At 67.0% G+C, this 15878-nt stretch overlaps 1 protein-coding gene across 3 annotated transcripts; it reads left to right on the top strand.

Annotated features, from left to right (window-relative positions):
* Nucleotides 1-455: 455 nt before the first annotated feature.
* DDR1 (discoidin domain receptor tyrosine kinase 1) lies at nt 456-15834 on the top strand. 3 transcript variants are annotated; one of them, XM_065654775.1, is made up of 18 exons: nt 456-529; nt 1305-1419; nt 2007-2109; nt 2751-2979; nt 4064-4211; nt 4828-4930; nt 6333-6519; nt 7300-7546; nt 8620-8748; nt 8843-8988; nt 9959-10148; nt 11140-11247; nt 11579-11754; nt 12135-12262; nt 12723-12890; nt 13439-13673; nt 14236-14385; nt 15613-15834. In XM_065654775.1, exons 2-18 carry the CDS (start codon nt 1311-1313, stop codon nt 15742-15744), a joined length of 2688 nt encoding a protein of 895 aa, XP_065510847.1. In that variant the 5' UTR covers nt 456-529; nt 1305-1310; the 3' UTR covers nt 15745-15834. The 3 variants fall into 3 exon arrangements, with proteins under 3 accessions (XP_065510847.1, XP_065510846.1, XP_065510848.1); XM_065654774.1 differs by having other exon boundaries at nt 8840-8988; XM_065654776.1 differs by lacking the exons at nt 14236-14385; nt 15613-15834 and having other exon boundaries at nt 8840-8988; nt 13470-13666.
* The last annotated feature ends 44 nt before the right edge of the window (nt 15835-15878 follow it).

Here is a 15878-nt window from a genome sequence, read left to right as displayed (position 1 = left end):
CGGTCTCAAGCCTCCCCCCGCAAGGGGACCCAGGCGTTCGGGCTCCCGAGCCCCCCTGCCGCCCCCACCCCGCCTCAGGGGGGACCCAGGCGTCCGGGCCCCCCACCCCCCCTAAAATAAGGAGGGGGAGGAGAGAGAGGAGGAGGAAGGGGGTGGGGAGAGAGGACCCAGGCATCCGGGGGGACCCAGGCGTTCGGGAGGACCCAGGAGTTCGGGAAGACCCAGGTGTGCGGGGGGACCCAGGTGTTCGGGAGGACCCAGGAGTTCGGAGGGACCCAGGAGTTCGGGAAGACCCAGGTGTGCGGGGGGACCCAGGAGTTCGGAGGGACCCAGGAGTTCGGAGGGACCCAGGCGTTCGGGAGGACCCAGGCGTTCGGGAGGACCCAGGAGTTCGGGAGGACCCAGGTGTTCGGGAAGACCCAGGTGTTCGGGAGGACCCAGGAGTTTGGAGGGACCCAGGAGTTCGGGAGGACCCAGGCGTTCGGGAGGACCCAGGAGTTCGGGAGCTGCGGTGCGGAGGATTCGGCCGGTGGGTGCAGGAGATGGGGGGGGGAGTCTGGGGGGGGTTGGGGAGATTTGGGGCATCGAGGAGGTTTCGGGGCCACTTGGCGTGTTAGCGCATGTTTTCACGTGTCGCTGTGTCGTTCTCGCGTGTTCTCGCGTGTTTTGACGTGTTATCGGGCGTTATTGGGAGTTAGCGCGCGTCGTCGCGTGTTATTGCGGGATGTCGCGGGTCGCCGCGTGTTATCCCGTGTTGTTGTGGTTTTATTGCGTGTGGCCGCATGTTATCGCGTCTCACGACGTGTTATCATGGGTCGTGACGTGTCGTCGTGTGTTATCGCGTGTTATAACATGTCGTCGTGTGTTATCGCGCGTTATAACGTGTTGTCGTGTGTTATCGCGTGTTGTTAAGTGTTGTCACGTGTTATTGCGTGTTATCGCGTGTCTGGGTCACCGTGTCCCACTCTCAGGTGACACTGCGATGGCCCCGGACGCCTGGGTCCCCCCCGGACGCCTGGGTCCCCTCTGGGTCCCCCCTGGGTGCTGGGAGGGGGTGGGCCCAGCCCTGGGGGGACCCAGGCGTCCGGGGGGGGACCCAGGCGTCCGGGGGGGACCCAGGCGTCCGTGCCCCTCCCCCAGGCCCAGCAGCTGGGGGGGAGGGGCACATTCCAGCAGTGCATCATGGGAGCAGCTGCTGCTCTGGGGCTCCCAGTGCTCCCCAGTTCCCCCCAGTTCCCCCCCCAGTCCCCATTCTGTTCCTCCCAGTGCTCCCAGTGAGCCCCAGTGTCCCCCGCTGTCCCCAGGTGACCATGGGGGTCCTGCCGCTGCCCCTCCCCCTCCTGCTGCTGGCCGTGGGGACCCAGGCGTCCGGGGGGACCCAGGCGTCCGGGCGGGCGACGGACGGGCACCTGGACCTGGGTGAGACCCCATGTGCCCCCATGTCCCCCCATGTCCCCCCAATGTCCCCATGTCCCCCCATGTCCCCCCATGTCCCCCCATGTCCCCAATGTCCCCATGTCCCCCCATGCCCCCCCAATGTCCCCATGTCCCCAATGTCCCCATGTCCCCCCAATGTCCACAATGTCCCCGATGTCCCCATGTCCCTCCAATGTCCCCCCAATGTCCCCATGTCCCCCCAATGTCCACAATGTCCCCAATGTCCCCATGTCGCCCAATGTCCCCCCAATGTCCCCATGTCCCCCCAATGTCCACAATGTCCCCAATGTCCCCATGTCCCCCCATGTCCCCCCATGTCCCCCCATGTCCCCCCATGTCCCCCCATGTCCCCCCATGTCCCCAATGTCCCCAATGTCCCCATGTCCCCCCCATGTCCCCCCATGTCCCCAATGTCCCCATGTCCCCGCAATGTCCGCATGTCCCCAATGTCCCCATGTCCCCCCAATGTCCCCCCAATGTCCCCATGTCCCCCCAATGTCCACAATGTCCCCGATGTCCCCATGTCCCCCCAATGTCCCCAATGTCCCCGATGTCCCCGATGTCCCCAGGCCGCTGTCGCTTCGCCCTGGGCATGGGCGACGGTTCCATCCCCGACAGCCACATCTCGGCCTCCAGCGCCTGGTCCGACTCCACGGCCGCGCGGCACGCCCGGTGAGACCAGTACAGACCAGTACAGACCAGTACAGACCAGTACAGACCAGTACAGAGCAGTGCCCCCTGCCTCCCCACCTGGCATCCCCTCCTGGTGTCCCTCGGGTGTCCCCAGGTGTCCCTGGGATGTCCTGATGTCCCCTGGGTGTCCCCGTGACCTCCCCATGTCCCTCAAGTGTCCCCATGTCCCACGGTGCCCCCAGTTCCCCCCACGTCCCCGGTGTCCCCAGTTGTCCCCGGTGTCCCCAAGACGTCCCCGTGTCCCCAAGATGGCCCCAAGACATCCCCGGGATGTCCCCAGGCTGGGCCGCAGTGACGGGGACGGTGCCTGGTGCCCGGCGGGTCCCCAAGTGTCCCCAGGTCCTCTGAGCACCCCCATGTTGCCAGTTGTCCCCATGTCCCCCGTTGTCCCCGTGTCCGCAAGACGTCCCGTGTCCCCAAGATGTCCCCAAGACATCCCCGGGATGTCCCCAGGCTGGGCCGCAGTGACAGGGACGGCGCCTGGTGCCCGGCGGGTCCCCAAGTGTCCCCAGGTCCTCTGAGCACCCCCATGTCCCACGGTGCCCCCCATTCCCCCGTGTCCCCCGTTGTCCCCGTGTCCCCCATTGTCCCCGTGTCCCCAAGACGTCCCGTGTCCCCAGGCTGGGCCGCAGTGACGGGGACGGCGCCTGGTGCCCGGCGGGTCCCGTGTTCCCGGCGGGTGACGAGTTCCTGGAGGTCGACCTGGGGCGGCTGCACCTGGTGACGCTGGTGGGGACGCAGGGACGCGACGCGGGGGGACACGGGCGGGAATTCGCCGGCTCCTACGGGCTGCGCTACAGCCGCGACCGGCACCGCTGGCTGCGCTGGCGCGACCGCTGGGGACGCCAGGTGACAGCGGGGACAGCGGGGACGCCGGGGGGTGGGGACACCGGGGGGTGGGGGACGCGGGGGCACCGAGGTGAGCGGGGACCTTGGGGACATGGGGGCACTGAGGGGACCGGGGACCTTGGGGACATCTTGGGGACATTGGGGCGTCTTGGGGACCTTGGGGACATTAGGGCACTGAGGGGACCGGGGACCTTGGGGACATCTTGGGGACATTGGGGCGTCTTGGGGACCTTGGGGACATTGGGGCACTGAGCGGACCGGGGACCTTGGGGACATCTTGGGGACATTGGGGCATCTTGGGGACCTTGGGGACATTGGGGCACTGAGGGGACCGGGGACCTTGGGGACCTTGGGGACATTGGGGCACTGAGGGGACTGGGGATCTTGGGGACATCTTGGGGACATTTGGGCACTGAGGTGACCGTGGACCTTGGGGACCTTGGGGACATTTGGGTACTAAAGTGATTGTGGACCTTGGGGACATCTTGGGGACATTGGGGCACTGAGGGGACCAGGGATCTTGGGGACATCTTGGGGACATTGGGGCATCTTGGGCATCTTGGGGACATCTTGGGGACCTTGGGGACATTTAAGCACCGAGGTGACTGTGGGTCTTGGGGACATCTTGGGGACCTTGGGGACATTGGGGCACTGAGGGGACTGGGGGTCTTGGGGACATCTTGGGGACATTGGGGATATTTGGCACTGAGGTGACCATGGACCTTGGGGACATTTGGGTACTAAAGTGATTGTGGACCTTGGGGACATCTTGGGGACATTGGGGCACTGAGGGGACCAGGGATCTTGGGGACATCTTGGGGAACTTGGGGATATCGGGGCACTGAGGTGACTGGGGACCTTGGGGACATCTTGGGGACATTGGGGCATCTTGGGCATCTTGGGGACATCTTGGGGACCTTGGGGACATTTGGGTACTAAGGCGATCGTGGACCTTGGGGACATCTTGGGGACATTGTGGGCACCTCGGGGATTTCGAGGTGCTGAGCTGACCGGGGGGACTCTGGGGCCAACTTGTGCCCGTTGCGCGGTCGCCGCTGTCCCCGGCGTCCCCGGCGTCCCCCAGGTGATCGGTGGCAACGAGGACCCGCAGGGGGTGGTGCTGAAGGACCTGTCCCCTCCGCTGGTGGCCCGAGCGCTGCGCGTCTATCCCCGCGCCCCCCGCCCCATGAGCGTCTGTCTGCGCCTCGAGCTCTACGGCTGCCCCTGGGATGGTCCGTGCCACCCCCTGCCACCCCCTGTCACCTCCCGTCACCCCGTGTCACCCTGTGCCACCCCCACCCCGCCCCGTGACTCACGCGGTGTCACTTCGTCTCCAGCCCCCGCGGTGTCCCCGTCCCCACGTCCCTCACCCAACCCCACGGTGACGTCTCTGGGGACAAAGTGGCACCTCGTGTCACCTCCCGTCACCCCGTGTCACCCTGTGCCACCTCCACCCCACCCTGTCACCCCCCCGGTGTCACCACAGCTTCGACTCCTTGTCCCCAATGGGGGTGGTGTCCCCGTCCCCATGTCCCTCACCCAACCCCATGGTGACACCTCTGGGGACAAAGTGGCACCTCGTGTCACCTCCTGTCCCCACCATGTCACCCCCACCCTGTCACCCCCCCAGTGTCACCACATCTTCGACTCCTTGTCCCCAATGGGGGTGGTGTCCCCGTCCCCACGTCCCTCACCCAACCCCACGGTGACGTCTCTGGGGACAAAGTGGCACGTCCCGTCACCCCCGTGTCACCCCCCGGTGTCACCTCCTCCCCACCCCCCCGATGTCCCCACCTCGGGCGGTGGCCCCTGGGTGACGTGTCCCCTCGGTGTCCCTGGTGTCCCCAGCCGGACTCGTGTCCTACACGGCCCCTCGGGGACAAGTGATGACCTTTGACCCCGCGCCCGTTGTCCTCAACGACTCCACCTACGACGGCTTCAGCGTCGGGGGGTGAGTGACGTCCCCAAGTGTCCCCAAACTGTCCCCAGGTGTCCCCAGACATCCCCAGTGCTCCTCAAACTGTCCCCAAACCAGCCCCACGTGTCCCCAAGTGTCTCCAAACCAGCCCCATGTGTCCCCAGCCTGTCCCCAAACTGTCCCCAGGTGTCCCCAGACATCCCCAGTGCTCCTCAAACTGTCCCCAAACCAGCCCCACGTGTCCCCAGCCTGTCCCCAAACTGTCCCCAGGTGTCCCCCACGTCCCTAAACAGGCTGCAATTGTCCCCAAATTGTCCCCTGCTGGCCCCAAACAGCCCCAGTTGTCCCCAGATTGTCCCATCTGGCCCCGCTTGTCCCCAGGTTGACCCAAATGTTCCCCAACCAGCCCCGATCGTCCCCAAATTGGGCTCTAGGTCCCATGTGGGGGGGTCCCAGGTGGGTGCGGTTTGGGGACCCAGGCGTCCGGGTGCCCTTTGACCCCCCAAGCTGCCCCCTAGGGGGGTGGGATGGAGGGACCCAGGCGTCCGGGCGCCCTTTGACCCCGCAGGCTGCCCCCTAGTGGGGCGGGATGGAGGGACCCAGGCGTCCGGGTGCCCTTTGACCCCCCAAGCTGCCCCCTAGTGGGGCGGGATGGAGGGACCCAGGCATCCGGGTGCCCTTTGACCCCCCAAGCTGCCCCCTAGTGGGGCGGGATGGAGGGACCCAGGCGTCCGGGCACCCTTTGACCCCGCAGGCTGCCCCCTAGTGGGGCGGGATGGAGGGACCCAGGCGTCCGGGCGCCCTTTGACCCCCCAAGCTGCCCCCTAGTGGGGCGGGATGGAGGGACCCAGGCGTCCGGGTGCCCTTTGACCCCCCAGGCTGCCCCCTAGTGGGGCGGGATGGAGGGACCCAGGCGTCCGGGTGCCCTTTGACCCCCCAGGCTGCCCCCTAGTGGGGCGGGATGGAGGGACCCAGGCGTCCGGGTGCCCTTTGACCCCCCAAGCTGCCCCCTAGTGGGGCGGGATGGAGGGACCCAGGCATCCGGGTGCCCTTTGACCCCCCAAGCTGCCCCCTAGTGGGGCGGGATGGAGGGACCCAGGCGTCCGGGCACCCTTTGACCCCGCAGGCTGCCCCCTAGTGGGGCGGGATGGAGGGACCCAGGCGTCCGGGCGCCCTTTGACTCCCCAAGCTGCCCCCTAGGGGGGCGGGATGGAGGGACCCAGGCGTCCGGGCGCCCTTTGACTCCCCAAGCTGCCCCCTAGTGGGGCGGGATGGAGGGACCCAGGCGTCCGGGCGCCCTTTGACTCCCCAAGCTGCCCCCTAGTGGGGCGGGATGGAGGGACCCAGGCGTCCGGGTGCCCTTTGACCCCCCAAGCTGCCCCCTAGTGGGGCGGGATGGAGGGACCCAGGCGTCCGGGCGCCTTTGACCCCGCAGGCTGCAGTTCGGGGGGCTGGGCCAGCTGGCGGACGGGGCGCTGGGGCTGGACGATTTCCGGCGGAGCCGCGAGCGCCGCCTGTGGCCGGGATACGACTACGTGGGGTGGAGCCGCCCGCCGGGGCCCCGCCCGCAGCTGCCCATGGAGTTCCACTTCCTGGAGCTGCGCAGCTTCCGGGCCATGCAGGTGCAGCAGGGGATTGTGGGGGACCCCGGGGCATCGTGGGATAGCGGGGGACCCCGGGGGATTGTGGGATAGCGGGGGACCCTGGGGGATTGTGGGATAGCGGGGGACCCTGGGGGATTGTGGGATTGTGGAGGACCCCGGGGGATTGTGGGATAGCGAGGAACCCTGGGGCATTATGGGATAGTGGGGGACCCTGGGGGATTGTGGGATTGTGGAGGACCCCGGGGCATTATGGGATAGCAGGGGACCCCGGGGGATTGTGGGATAGTGGGGGACCCTGGGGAATTGTGGGATAGCGGGGGACCCTGGGGGATTGTGGGATTGTGGAGGACCCCGGGGCATTATGGGATAGCGGGGGACCCTGGGGGATTGTGGGATTGTGGAGGACCCCGGGGCATCATGGGATAGCGGGGGACCCCGGGGGATTGTGGGATTGTGGGGGGTGGGGGAGCGTGGGAACGGGGTGCCCCAAGGGATCATGGGAGGGAGGTCAACAGAGGGCCCAGAGGATCATGGGAGTGGGGTCAATGGCATCCCAAGGGATCATGGGAATGGGGGTCAATGGGGGGTCACGGGAGTGGGGTCAACAGGTGCCCCGGAGGATCGTGGGAGGTCGGGCGAGGCCTCTGCCCAAACGCCTCGTGGGATTGGTCGGCTGTGACACGGCCCCGCCCAAACCTTCGGCTCCGCAGCGTCCCATTGGCCGCCCTTTGTCTTAGCCCCGCCCCCCGCCGCCCCAGTGCATCATGGGCCGCTGACCGCGCCCCCCACCCCCCGCAGGTTCACTGCAACAACATGCACACGCTGGGGGTGGCCGCGTTCGGGGAGGTCGAGTGCCGCTTCAAGAGGAGCTCGGCCGGCGCGTGGGACGCGCCCCCGGTCACCCACCGCCTGGGCGGGGCCACCCAGGACCCCAGCGCCCGCTCGGTCACCGTCCCCCTGGGCGGGCGCCGCGGCCGCTTCGTGCAGTGTCACTTCGCCTTCGCCGCCGAGTGGCTGCTCTTCAGCGAGGTCACCTTCCACTCGGGTGCGTCCTGGTGGCGCCCGTGCGGAGGGGGTTGGGTGGTGGGGTCGTTGGTTGGGTGGTGGGGTCGTTGGTTGGGTGGTGGGGTCGTTGGTTGGGTGGAGGGGTCGTTGGTTGGGTGGTGGGGTCGTTGGTTGGGTGGTGGGGTCGTTGGTTGAGTTCAGGATTGGTTGGTTGGGTGGCGGGGTCATTGGTTGAGTCATGGGGTCTTTGGTTGGGTTCAGGATTGGTTGATCGGGTGGCGAGGTCGTTGGTTGGGTGGGGGGGTCGTTGGTTGGGTGGGGGGGTCATTGGTTGGGTGGGGGGGTCATTGGTTGGGTGGTGGGGTCATTGATGGGGTGGTGGGGCCATTGGTTGGGTGGTGGGGCCATTGGTCAGGTCACTGGTTGGGTCATGGGGTCTTTGGTTGGGTTCAGGATTGGTTGATTGGGTGGTGAGGTCGTTGGTTGGGTGGAGGGGTCATTGGTTGGGTGGTGGGGTCATTGGTTGGGTCAAGGAGTGGTTGGCTGGGTCATGGGGCCATTGGTTGGGTGGGGGAGCCATTGGTTGGGTGGTGGGGCCATTGGTTGGGTGGTGGGGTCATTGGTTGGGTCAAGGATTGGTTGGTTGGGTGGAGGGGTCATTGGTTGGGTGGGGGGGTCATTGGTTGGGTCAAGGAGTGGTTGGCTGGGTCATGGGGCCATTGGTTGGGTGGTGGGGCCATTGGTCAGGTCACTGGTTGGGTCATGGGGTCTTTGGTTGGGTTCAGGATTGGTTGATTGGGTGGTGAGGTCGTTGGTTGGGTGGAGGGGTCATTGGTTGGGTGGTGGGGTCATTGATTGGGTCAAGGATTGGTTGGTTGGGTGGGGGGGCCATTGGTTGGGTGGTGGGGCCATTGGTTGGGTGGTGGGGCCATTGGTTGGGTGGTGGGGTCATTGGTTGGGTGGGGGGGCCATTGGTTGGGTGGTGGGGCCATTGGTTGGGTGGGGGGGTCATTGGTTGGGTGGGGGGGTCACTGCTTGGGCGCCGGGCTGGTTGGCCCCTGGTTGGCCAGTTGAAGCCCTGCTGGGTGAACTGGTTCACCTGTTTCCCCACAGAGGTGGTGGAGGAGGTGGGCGTGGCCAGCGGGTGGCCCCCGGCCCCGCCCCTTGACCCCTCGGCCGTGGCCTTGGCCGTCCCCGAGGTCCCCTGGCCCGGGGACACGCCCACCAACGTCACCACCCCGGGTAAGGCGGGGCCTAAGTGGGCGGGGCCTAAGTGGGTGAGGCTTGAGGGGGCGGGGCCACGAGGGCATCTGCCAATCAGCAGCCTCCGCAGCAGCCCCTGGGGTGGGGCAGCCAGTGGCCAAAGCCGAGCACAGCCAGACGTCCATCCTGATTGGCTGCCTGGTGGCCATCATCCTGCTCCTATTGGCCGTCATCTTCCTCATCCTCTGGCGGCAGCACTGGAGGAGGATACTGGGGAAGGTGAGCGGGGTCAACTGGGAGGAACTGGGAGGAACTGGTGGGAGGAACTGGGAGGAACTGGGAGGAACTGGGGGGTTCAACTGGGAAGAACTGGTGGGGGCAGCTGGGAGGAACTGGGCACCTGGACATTGGGGCCAAGTGCCCACATTCTGGGAGGGTGGTGGGATGAACTGGGGGGAACTGGTGGGGTGAACTGGGGGGAACTGGTGGGGTGAACTGAGCAGAACTGGGAGGAACTGGGATTTAACTGGAAGGAGGTGGTGGGGTGAACTGGGAGGAACTGGTCAAACTGGGAGGAGCTGGTTGAACTGGGAGGCATTGGTTGAACTGGGAGGAGCTGGTTGAACTGGGAGGAACTGGGTTGAACTGGGAGGAGCTGGTTGAACTGGAAGGAACCGGGTTGAACTGGGAGGAGCTGGGTTGAACTGGGAGGAGCTGGTTGAACTGGGAGGAACTGGGTTGAACTGGGAGGAACTGGTTGAACTGGGAGGAACCGGGTTGAACTGGGAGGAGCTGGTTGAACTGGGAGGAACTGGGTTGAACTGGGAGGAGCTGGTTGAACTGGGAGGAGCTGGGTTGAACTGGGAGGAGCTGGTTGAACTGGGAGGAGCTGGTTGAACTGGGAGGAACTGGGTTGAACTGGGAGGAGCTGGTTGAACTGGGAGGAGCTGGGTTGAACTGGGAGGAGCTGGTTGAACTGGGAGGAGCTGGGTTGAACTGGGAGGAGCTGGTTGAACTGGGAGGAGCTGGTTGAACTGGGAGGAACTGGGTTGAACTGGGAGGAGCTGGTTGAACTGGGAGGAGCTGGGTTGAACTGGGAGGAGCTGGTTGAACTGGGAGGAGCTGGGTTGAACTGGGAGGAGCTGGGTTGAACTGGGAGGAGCTGGTTGAACTGGGAGGAGCTGGGTTGAACTGGGAGGAGCTGGTTGAACTGGGAGGAACTGGTTGAACTGGTTGGAGCCATCCCCAGGCGCAGCGCCGGCCCTCGCAGGACGAGCTGCGGGTGCAGCTCTCGGCGCCGGGTGACGCCGTCGTCATCAACAACGCGACGGGGGCGGGACGGGGACCCCCCCGGTACGAGCGCGTCCCCCCGGCGCCCGGCGACTACCAGGAACCCGCACCCGCGCGGCCGCCGCTGCCGCCACCACCCGCGGGGCCCGGTGGGTGCGGGGACCAGAACGGGGCGGGGAGAACGGGGGGGATGGATGGAGAAGATCAAGGATGGAGGGAGGGATGGATGGACGGACAGATGGATGGATGGATGGATGGACAGATGGATGGAGAAGAAAATGGGTAGATGGAAGAACATGGATGGATGGAGAAGAACATGGATGGATGGATGGAGATCATGGATGGATGGAGAAGAACATGTGTGGAGAAAAAGATGGGTGATGGATGGGAAGGATGGATGGAGAAAAACATGGGTGGATGGAGAAGAACATGGATGGAGGAATGGCTGGTTGGAGACCTCATGGGGCTGGATGGTTGGATGGATGATGATGGTTGGATGATGATGATGGTTGGATGGACGGTGATGGTTGGATGATGATGGTTGGGTGGATGGTGATGGTTGGATGATGATGATGGTTGGATGATGATGGTTGGATGGATGGTGATGGTTGGATGATGATGGTTGGATGGACGGTGATGGTTGGATGATGATGGTTGGGTGGATGGTGATGGTTGGATGATGATGATGGTTGGATGGACGGTGATGGTTGGATGATGATGGTTGGATGGACGGTGATGGTTGGATGATGATGGTTGGACGATGATGGTTGGATGGACGGTGATGGTTGGACGGTGATGGTTGGACGGTGATGGTTGGATGACGATGGTTGGATGATGACGATGGTTGGATGACGATGGTTGGATGATGATGATGGTTGGATGATGATGGTTGGATGGTGATGATGGTTGGATGGATGATGGCGCTTAGATGGATGATGATTGGTTGGCTGGTTGGCACCACGTGGAGCTGGGTAGATGGTTGGTTGGCCAATGGTTGCTTGGCTACCGGCTGATTGGCTGATGGTTGCTTGGCCGATGGCTGATTGGCTGGTTGGCACCACGTGGGGTGGGGCGGCCACCCCAGCGCCAGCCGATTGGACACCTCCCGGCCCTCCCCTGACCCCGCCCCTTCTGCCACAGCCCCCCTGGCCAACCCGGCCTATCGCCTCCTGCTGGCCACCTACGCCCGGCCAATGGGAGGGCTCGCTCGGGCCCCGCCCGATGGGGCCAAGCCAATCAACACGGACGGTAAGGGAGCCCCGCCCCCCGCCCCTGCCCTTTCCCGAAGCCCCACCCCCTTCCCAAAGCCCCACCCCTTCAAAGCCACACCTGCAATTCCAAAGCCCCACCACTTTCCCAGAAGCCCCACCCCATTCTGAAGCCCCACCCCCTTTCCCCACAGCCCCTCCCCTTCTGCCCCTTGTAGCTCCGCCCCCTCCCACATTGCCCCTCCCCCTTGTTCTAGCCCCACCCCCTCCTTCCCATAACCCCGCCCCTTCCTGCGCCCGCCCCCCTGCTGTGGCCCCGCCCCCTTTGGCCACGAGAAGCCCCGCCCCCACTGACACACCCTCCCCCCCAGGATTGGTGGAGCCCGAGGGGGGGGCGGGGGCGTACGCCGAGGCCGACGTCACCGGAGGCTCCGCCTACGCGCTGGCCGGCCCCGCCCCCGGCCCCGCCCCTGGCCCCGCCCTCCCCGCGTTCCCGCGGCGCCGCCTCCGCTTCCGCGAGAAACTGGGGGAGGGGCAGTTCGGAGAGGTAAGCCCCGCCCCTGCCCCGCCCCTCGAGCGCTGGCCCCGCCCCTTCGCATAAGCGCCACCCCCTGGTGTGACAGCCCCTCCCCCCCCCACATCCGGCCCGTTCAGCTCCGGCCCCGCCCCCTCATCGCAAGCCCCGCCCCCTCGAGAAGCCCCACCCCCTCCCACTCACCCCCTCTAAGCCTCACCCCCTGAAAGCCCCGCCCCTGGAGGCAAAGCCACGCCCCCGCGAGAAGCCACGCCCCTTTGCTAATTCCCGCCCAGGTCCATCCAGCCCCGCCCTGAAAAGTGTAGCCCCGCCCCCTGCAGCTCGGCCCCGTCCCCAGGGGCTCGGCCCCGCCCCCAGGCCCGTAGCCCCGCCCCCTCAGGCCCCGCCCCCAGGTGCTGCTGTGCGAGGTGGAGGATCCGCAGGCCCTGCCCCCCACGTCCCGGCCCCCCGAGCTGCCCCCCGGGCACCCCCTGCTGGTGGCCGTCAAGGTGCTGCGCCCCGACGCCTCCAAGAACGCCAGGTAGGGGGCGGGGCTAAAACATGGGGGCGGGGCTAAAACATGGGGGCGGGGCTAAGCCATGGGGGCGGGGCTACAGCCGGAGGCGGGGCTATGGCCAGGGGCGGGGCAAAGCCATGGGGGTGGGGCTACAGCCCAGGGGGTGGGGCTAGGACATGGGGCGGGGCTAAGCCACGGGGGCGGGGCTACGGCCCGGGGGGCGGGGTTAAGCCACGGGGGCGGGGCTAATAAATGGGGGCGGGGCTAAGCCGTTGGGCGGAGCCAAGTGCCCGGGGTGGGGCTACAAGGTGGGAGGCAAAGGGGGAGGGGCTACGGTGAAATAGAGGTGGGGCTTCTGAAAGGGGCGGGGCTGCGGGAAAGGGGTGTGGTTTCAGGAAGGGGCGGGGCTTTGGAAAAGGCGGAGCTTCACCGCGGGGAAGGACGTGGCCGGGAGGGGGCGTGCCCGGCAGTGACGGGGGGGCAGGCGGGACTTCCTGCAGGAGGCGCGGACGCTGGGGCGGCTGCGCGACCCCCACATCGTGCGGCTGCTGGGCGTGGTCGGGGGCGCGGGGCCGCTCGCCATCGTCACCGAGTACATGGAGCACGGCGACCTGCACCAGTTCCTGGGCGGGGCCCGCGGACACGCCCTCAGGTGGGGACACGCCCCCCCGAGCCACGCCCCCTTCCTGCCCCCTCCCTTTCGAGTCGTTTTTTGGGGTCCTGCCCCTTTAACATCCCTTGAGCCCCACCCTCTTAAGCCCCACCCACTTCAGCCCATCCCCTTCCCCTTCAGCCCCGCCCCTTCCTCTTCCCCCCAAACCCCGGAGCTCCTCCATTCCCCACCCCCTGAATCCCCCGCCCCCCGAAGCCCCGCCCCTCTGAAGCCCCGCCCACCCGAAGCCCCCACCCCAAATCCCCGCCCCTCTGAAGACCTGCCCCCTGAAGCCCCGCCCACCCGAAGCCCCTCTGAAGCCCCGCCCCTCTGAAGCCCCGCCCCCGGAGCCCCGCCCCTCTGAAGCCCCACCCCGAAGCCCCGCCCCCCGGAGCCCCGCCCCTCTGAAGCCCCGCCCTTGAAGCCCCACCCCCTCTGAAGCCCCGCCCCCCGAAGCCCCACCCTTGAAACCCCGCCCCCCCCGAAGCCCCGCCCCCGAAGCCCCGCCCCCGGAGCCCCGCCCCTCTGAAGCCCCGCCCCCTCCGCAGCCTGCCCACCCTGCTGCACCTGGGCGCGCAGATCGCGGCCGGGATGCGCTTCCTGGCCGGGCGCAACTTCGTGCACCGGGACCTGGCGACGCGGAACTGCCTGGTGGGCTCGGGGTTCAGGGTCAAGGTCGCCGACTTCGGGATGAGCCGCCAGCTCTACGCGCGTCACTACTACCGGGTGAGCGGCCGCGCGCTGCTGCCCATCCGCTGGATGGCCTGGGAGTGCATCCTGCTGGTGAGGGCGGGGCCGAGGGGCGGGGCCGAGGGGCGGGGCTTGAAGGGGCGGGGTTGGGGGGGAGATAATGGGGAAGGGGAGAGAGGGGGTGGGGGAATAGAGGGGCTCTGGGGGCTTAATGGGGCGGGGCTTAAGGGGTGGGGCTTAAGGGGCGGGGCTTAAGGGGCAGGGGTTCATGGGGTGGGGGTTCATGGGGTGGGGGTTCGTGGGGTGGGGGTTCGTGGGGTGAAAGGGGGTGGGATTCAGGGGGTGGGGGAATAGAGAAGCTCAGGGGTTTGGGGGGGAAGAGGAAGGGGTGGGGCTAAAGAGAAGGGGCGGGGCTTAAGTGGGTGGGGCTTAAGGGGGTGGGGTTAAAGAGGGTGGAGTTAAAGGGGGCGGGGATAGAGGGGGCGGGGATAGAGGGGGTGGGGGATAAAGGGGGCGGGGGATAAAGGGGGCGGGGGATAGAGGGGCTCTGGGCCTTGGGGAGGAAGGGAAGGGGCGGGGCTAAAGAGAAGGGGCGGGGCCTAAGGGGGCGGGGCGCGTTGGGGCGCTTCCGCGCTGAGCGGCGCCCGCGGCGCAGGGGACGTTCACCCCGGCCAGCGACGCGTGGGCCTTCGGCGTGACGCTGTGGGAGGTGCTGACGCGGTGCCGGGAGCAGCCGTACGGGGAGCTGAGCGACGAGCAGGTGATCGGCAACGCGCGGCACCACTGCCAGGGGCTGGGCATGCAGGTACCGCGGCACCGGGGGCACCGGGGGCACCGGGATGGGGATGGGATGGGATGGGAATGGGAGCACTGGGAGCACTGGGAGCACTGGGGGCACTGGGACAGGGTTGCGGGGGCACTGGGAGGGACTGGGATGGGACTGGGAGGGACTGGGAGCACTGGGAGCACTGGGAGGGACTGGGAGCACTGGGAGCACTGGGAGCACTGGGACAGGGTTACGCGGGCACTGGGAGGGACTGGGATGGGACTGGGAGCACTGGGAGCACTGGGAGCACTGGGAGCACTGGGACAGGGTTGCGGGGGCACTGGGAGGGACTGGGATGGGACGGGGAGGGACTGGGAGCACTGGGAGCACTGGGAGGGACTGGGAGGGACTGGGAGCACTGGGAGCACTGGGACAGGGTTGCAGGGGCACTGGGAGGGACTGGGATGGGGATGGGATGGGAATGGGAGCACTGGGAGCACTGGGAGGGACTGGGACAGGGTTGCGGGGGCACTGGGAGGGACTGGGATGGGACGGGGAGGGACTGGGAGCACTGGGAGCACTGGGAGCACTGGGACAGGGTTACGGGGGCACTGGGAGGGACTGGGATGGGGATGGGAGGGGACTGGGAGAGACTTTGAGGGACTGGGAGCACTGGGACAGGGTTGCGGGGGCACTAGGAGGGACTGGGATGGGACTGGGAGCACTGGGAGCACTGGGAGCACTGGGAGCACTGGGACAGGGTTGCGGGGGCACTGGGAGGGACTGGGATGGGGATGGGAGGGGACTGGGAGAGACTTTGAGGGACTGGGAGCACTGGGAGCACTGGGACAGGGTTGCGGGGGCACTAGGAGGGACTGGGATGGGATGGGGAGGGACTGGGAGCACTGGGAGCACTGGGAGCACTGGGACAGGGTTGCGGGGGCACTGGGAGGGACTGGGATGGGACGGGGAGGGACTGGGAGCACTGGGAGGGACTGGAATAGGGTTACAGGGGCACTAGGAGGGACTGGGATGGGATGGGGAGGGACTGGGAGCACTGGGAGCACTGGGACAGGGTTATGGGGGCACTGGGAGGGACTGGGATGGGACGGGGATTGGAATGGGAGCACTGGGAGCACTGGGAGCACTGGGTGGGACTGGGCGTTGCTCCCAACTCCCCCAGTTCCTCCCAGTGCCTCCCAGTCCTCCCAGTTCCCCCGCGCCCCCACGACCCCTGGGTGACCCCGTGACCCCGTGTGACCCCAGGAGTACCTGCCCCGCCCCCCCGGCTGCCCCCCCGCCCTGCACCAGCTCATGTTGAGCTGCTGGGCCCGCGAGGCGGCCGAGAGGCCCAGCTTCGGGCAGCTGCACCGGCAGCTCTGCGAGCACATGGGCTGAGCCTTCGGCGCCATCGTCATCCTCATCATCAACTTCATCACTGACATCATCGTCGGCATCGCTACTGGCATCGTTATCAGCATCGTTATCGGCATCTCCATCGGCCCAGCTTCGGGCAGCTGCACCGGCAGCTG

This window comes from Caloenas nicobarica, chromosome 35 (genome assembly GCF_036013445.1).
Source record: "Caloenas nicobarica isolate bCalNic1 chromosome 35, bCalNic1.hap1, whole genome shotgun sequence".
Taxonomy (NCBI): domain Eukaryota; kingdom Metazoa; phylum Chordata; class Aves; order Columbiformes; family Columbidae; genus Caloenas; species Caloenas nicobarica.
Note: the sequence above shows the minus strand (reverse complement) of the source record. Positions and strands in the feature narration are given on the sequence as shown.